Consider the following 6370-nt stretch of genomic DNA (forward strand, 5'->3'; position numbering starts at 1 on the left):
AGTCTGATAACATAATAATAGATTATCAAATGGATGATAGGTGGTTTGTTAATATATTTAAAAGAAAGAAGCAAATCAGAGTGGGTTTACTAATAATATAACATTCAAATTCTATCATATGTCTCCCCTCCTGAATGTTGTTAGAAATCCCAAAACCATGAAAATCACAAAACTATGCTAATTGAACCCAATTTTTTTATCACAAATCTCAAATAGTCATTCAACACTCCCAATCCTACTACACTTCCCTAGTAAATATACTTTCTTACTCAACAATATGACCATCACACATCTTTTCTCTCCTCAAATCTCTAGCAACCATTCTTTCTTCTCACTTCCAGCCAATGTGTCATAGAAAATATAGATGAAATAAAACAAAAACTACTTCAACTTCCAACCACCCATTTCACCAACTTCACCTATCTTTATCTATATAGCTCCCACTCTTTCTGTTAATTAAAAATTGCCCTTATCCTATTATAGGCCCACATGTCACCTGTGTGGTGAATACAATCCACTCTTGTCTTCCCAGTGCCAGCAGTCCTGCAATCACTTCCCTTTTCTTCATTATCATCAACTCTTCCTTTATACTTCATAACTGCCACAACCTCATAACATATACTCTAATATTTCCTGCCTTCAAAACACCATCTCTTGATCCCCACATCTTCCTCCTGCCCTAATTTTCTGCTTTATTTTAAATTAAATTCTTGGGTAAAGTTTCTATATTTGATGACTCACCTCCCATTTTCTATCCAACCCACTCCAATCTAACATCACACCCCTCCACTACTACTCAACTGAAATGGCTTTTATCAACATCAGTAATAACCTACATCTTCCCAAACTCGATGGTTAATTTGTTTTGTCTTATTATTCCAGTTATCAGCAGCATTCAATATAGATTATCCATTCTTTTATGAAAATCTCTCGGCTTTTTTGACAAATGTCACACTACACTGCACACACTTGAGTTTTCTCCTAAGAACTGGCCTTACTTCTTGCTTTTCTTTGCTGACATTTCCCTGTTTACCAGCCCTCTGAATATCTAAAACTTTTATCATTTTAGCTCTTACATTTAGGTCTGTGATCCATAGTGAGTTAAATTCTGTAAATAGTGCTTCGGTCAAACTTCATCTCTTAGTATATCAGTATCCAATTGTTTTACCACCATCTCTTGAAAAGACTGTTTTTTCACCATTGAATTATCTTTGCCAAAAATAAATTGACCGTATATGTTTTGGAGTCTATTCCTGAATTCTATTCTGTTCCATCGACCACGTCTATCCTTAAACAAATACCATACTGTTTTGATTATTGTAACTTTATAATAAGTCCTGAAATCAGGTACTGTAAATCTTCCAACACTGTTCTTATTCAAAATTGTTTTGGTTATTCTAGGTCCTTTTCATTTCCATAACAATTTCTGAAAGCATATGTGAATTTCTACAAAAGAAAAGACCCCTGGGATTTTGATTAGCATTCCATTGAATTTGTAGATAAATGTTGGAAGAAACCTTAATCATACTGAGTCTTCCAATTCATTATACCTATTTAATTGGGTATTCTTGAACTTCTCTCAGCAATATTTTGCAATCCTAAGCATACAAAATCTTGTGCATATTTTATTAAATTTATTTCTAAGTACTTTTGATGCCATTAACAATGTCTAAATGTTCATTGCTTGTTTACAAAGATACAGTTTATTTTGTATAGTGACACTGAATCCTGTACCACCTTGCTGAATTCATTGCTGTTTTTGTAGATTTTTAAGGATTTTCTACATAAATAATTGTCATCTGAGAATGATGATAGTTTAATAACTTCATTTCTGATCTATATGAATTTTATTTCTTTCTCATACTTTATTGCATTGGTTAGTTACCTCCAATACAATGTTGAATAGAAGTAGGGAAAGCAGACATCCTTGTCTAGTCCTCAAATTTAGGGAGAAAACATTCATTTTCATGATGTTAATAGTTGGTTTGTCATGGTTGCTATTTATCAGGTTAGGGAAATTTCCTTCTACTCCTACTTTGCTGAGAAGTTTTATCATGAATGGATATTGAATTTTTCAAGTAATTTTTTTCTTCATAGTGAGATGACAATGTGATTTTCCTTTTTACAGTCTTTTGATATCATGAACTACCCTAATTGCGTTTTAAAAATTGAACCAACCTTGCATTCTCAAAATGAACCTGATTTTCTTAGCATATGTCATCCTTTTTAAGTATTGTTAGATTTTTACTTGGTAAAATTTCTGCCTCTGTTTTTGTGTGATATTGAATTGTATTTCTTTTTTTTTTTTTAAAGACACATTTATTCAGCGTCATGATCAGACTATTACGTTTAGCGATCAACTGCATGGGTGCAAAAAAAAAAAAAATCTACATTAAAACCCTTTGTTGGAATGCTCTACACTTTCCACAGAACAGAAACTAAAATAACCTGTTATACAATTAGTCACAAATACAGTCCTCGAGTTTTTCTTGCCCATACACATGAGTATTGTCTAAAACATGTCTTCTTTGTAGCAGCTAGGCCCTGCCACCACTGTGCTTGGCTGAGTTCACAAATCTGTTGTAACCTGTAGCTTCCCTGTCACTTCTCTGGCTCTCCTCTCCTGCTAAGCTTTGTTTCCTGGCAGTAATTAAAACCTTCTGCCACTGCCATAGCTACTGCTACTGCTGGAACTGCCATAGCCACCTTGGTTTTGTGGTTTGGCAAAGTATTGGCCTCCACCATCATAGGGGCCAGAACTTCTGCCTCCAAAGTTCCCTCCTTTCATGGGTCCAAAATTTGAAGATTGATTGTTGTAATTGCCAAAATCATTGTAGCTTCCACCACCTCCAAAATTGCTTCCATCATTACCAAATCCATTATAGCCATCCCCACTGCCACCATATCCACCACCACCGCGGCTGCCACCAAAGCCACCTTGACCACTGAAGTTTCCTCCACGACCAAAGTTGTCATTCCCACCAAAACCACCTCCACGACCACCACCAAAGTTTTCAGAACCACTTCGACCTCTCTGACTCGATGAAGCACTAGCCATCTCTTGCTTAGATAGGGCTTTCCTTACTTCACAGTTGTGGCCATTCACAGTGTGGTATTTCTGAATGACAATCTTGTCTACAGAGTCATGGTCATCAAAGGTTATGAAAGCAAAGCCTCTCTTTTTGCCACTGCCTCTGTCAGTCATTATTTCAATCACTTCAATTTTCCCATACTGTTCAAAATAATCTCTTAAGTGATGTTCCTCAGTGTCTTCTTTAATGCCACCAACAAAAATCTTTTTCACAGTTAAGTGGGCACCAGGTCTTTGAGAATCTTCTCTTGAGACGGCCCTCTCTGGTTCCACAACTCTTCCATCCACCTTGTGTGGCCTTGCATTCATGGCCACATCCACCTCCTCCACAGTGGCATAGGTGAAACCCGAAGCCTCTGGAGCGCTTGTATTTGGATCCCTCATTACCACACAGTCTGTGAGTGTTCCCCATTGCTCAAAATAGCTCCTCAGACTCTCATCGGTTGTTTCAAAGCTCAAAACTCCGATGAAGAGCTTCCGCAGCTGTTCGGGCTCTTTGGGAGACTCTGACTTAGATATGACGGCAGTGGAGAGGGGAGACATCAACGATGCTTACTCGGCGGTGTCCACAGGCAGAAAGCGAATTGTATTTCTTATTCTAGTTTTTGTCAAGTTTTTATATTAGTGTAATGCTGGCCACATTAAATGAGTTTTGAAGTATTCCATACTCTTCTAATTTCTGGAAGAGTTAGTATAGAATTGGTCCTATTCCTTCCTTAAATGTTTGGGAGAATTCAATAGTAAAACCATCTGGTCCAGGAGTTTTCTTGTAAGAAGTATGCGGTGTATGTGTGAGAGAGTTTTTTAAACTAAGGATTAAAATTACTAAGATGAATATAGAGATAGTCAAGTTATCTTTTTCTTCTTTTGTGAGCTTTGTCATTTGGTGTCTTTCAAAGAAAATGTCCATTTCATCTACGTTTACTGCATAAAAATGTTAATACACTTCTCCTTTTAGACTCTGTAGTGATATCTCTTTAATTACTGATATGAGTAATTTGTGTCTTCTTTTTTTTCTTGATCAGTCTGGCTAAAGGGTTTATCAATTACACTGATCTTTCCAAAGAATCAACTTTTGGTTTCACTTATTTTCTCTATTCTTCTTCTGTTTTATTTATTTCTATTCTCTATTATTTCCTTCATTCACTTGCTTTCATTTTATTTCAACTTTTGTTTTTAGTTTCTTAAGAGATGTTTAAATTATTGAATTCAGCTCTTTCTTCTCTAATGTGCGCAGTTAATTTATAAACTGTGTTTTCATTTTCACTTGATTCAAAATATTTTCTAATTTTCCCAGTGATTTCTTCTTTAATCCACGGATTATTTACAAGTATGTCACTTAAGTTCCAAATAGTTAGATTTTTTTCAGATATTTTTCTGTTATTTATTTCTAGTTTAACTCCACTGTAGTCAGACAATATCCTTTGCATGATTTCAAACCTTTTTAAGTTAATGAAATTTATTTCATGGCTCAAAATATGGTCTATCTCAGTGATGTTCCACGTGTCAAGAGTATATTCTGATATTGCTGATACCTACAAATGTCAATTAGGTCAAGTCGGTAGTGCTGTTCAAGTCTTCTCATCTATAGTAATTTTCTGTCTACTTGTTCCACCAATTACAGAGAGAGGAGTGCTGAGGTCTCTGTAATTATTGACTTGAATATTCCCTCTATAAGTGATAGTATTTTTCTCTTTATGCATACTGAAGATTGGTTACTTGATATATATACACTTAATATTTTGTTTTCTTGATAAAATTGACCCCATTTCTGTCAGATTCACTCTCTAGCTTTCTTCGGCCTGGACACTATCCCATGAGCCTGAACTTTATAAGTTACATCTTTGCCCTCTGCTTTTAGTTTGGTTTTGGCCAATGAGAGACACCAGTTGGCCACTGCAGTGTGAAGGGAAAGAGGTTTGGTTATAGGTATACCTTGGAGATATTGTGGGTTTGGTTCCAGACCACCACAATAAAGCAAATATCACAATAAAGTGAGTCACACAAATTTTTTGGTTTCCCAGTGTATATAAAAGTTATGTTTACACTATACTATAGTCTACTAAGTGTGCAATAATACTACATCTAAAAAAAGAAGGTACATACCTTAATTAAAAAATACTTTATTGCTAAAATATGCTAACCATCATCTGAGCCTTCAGTGAGTCATAATCTTTTTGCTGGTGGAGGGTCTTGCCTCAGTGTTGATGGCTGCTGACTGATAAGGGTGGTGGTTTCTGAAGGTTGGGATAGATGTGGCAATTTCTTAAAATAAGACAAAAATGAAGCCTGCCACATCAGCTGACTCATTAATGATTTATCTGTAGTATGGAATGCTGTTTGATACCATTTTACCCATAGTAGAAGGTCTTTCAAAATTGAAGTCAACCCTCTCAAATCCTGTCGCTGCTTTATCAGCTAAGTTTACATAATATTCTAAATCCTTTGTTGTCATTTCAACAATTGATTAACTTCACTGTCTTACATGGGCCTGGTTAGTGGCACCCCAAAATAATTACAATAGTATCATCACAGATCACTGATCACAGATCACTATAATAAATATAATAATGAAAAAGTTTGAAATATTGTGATAATTACCAAAATGTGACACAGAGACATAAAGTGAGCAAATGCAGGAAAAATGGAGCCAATAGACTTGTTAGATTCAGGGATGCCACAAACCTTCAATCTGTAAAAACACAGTTATCTGGGAGGCATAATAAAGCAAACAACAATAAAATGAAGTCTGCCTGTACTTAATCCTGTTAGCTCCTTCCTGTTGGGTTCAGGTTGACACTGGCTATGCTCCTCCATTAAGGTACCATAGGTGGCAACCAGGTAGGCAGCTGTCTCCTACAACAGTAAGTCTCCCTGGGCCCTGGCAATCCCTTTTTCCCTTTTCCTTTAGGCCTAAAAGTAATAATAACTGATTATTTCTGAGTGCTTTACCATCACTTTCTGTTTTCTTATAATACAGTCCACATCTTTGTAAATTGCCCTTTCATTAAGCACCTTTCGATCACCTTTTTCGAGCGTGCCATGTATTACCTGCTGGAGATCCTTACTGATATAACATGTATGATAGTATTAGCTTAAATTATTTCAGAGAATTTATTTAGTTCTTCCCATTCCACTCACTGGTTTAACCAAATTGATCACTCAACATCATGCACTTGAAAAACGAAAAAGGGGTCTCTCTGGATTTTGAACAGAGGAAGAAGTAACGATGACTATCTGATGACTCAGTTCTCCTAAACTCAGTGTCACAGCCCAATA

The 6370-nt window shown here is 36.0% G+C and overlaps 1 protein-coding gene across 1 annotated transcript; it reads right to left on the reverse strand.

Annotated features, from left to right (window-relative positions):
- Positions 1–2459: 2459 nt before the first annotated feature.
- Positions 2460–3634, reverse strand: LOC130854862 (heterogeneous nuclear ribonucleoprotein A1-like). Its single transcript, XM_057737744.1, has one exon. It carries the CDS (start codon positions 3632–3634, stop codon positions 2651–2653), a length of 984 nt encoding a protein of 327 aa, XP_057593727.1. The 3' UTR covers positions 2460–2650.
- Between the last annotated feature and the right edge of the window lie 2736 nt (positions 3635–6370).

The sequence above is a fragment of the Hippopotamus amphibius genome, chromosome 6 (assembly GCF_030028045.1).
Source record: "Hippopotamus amphibius kiboko isolate mHipAmp2 chromosome 6, mHipAmp2.hap2, whole genome shotgun sequence".
Taxonomy (NCBI): Eukaryota; Metazoa; Chordata; class Mammalia; order Artiodactyla; family Hippopotamidae; genus Hippopotamus; species Hippopotamus amphibius.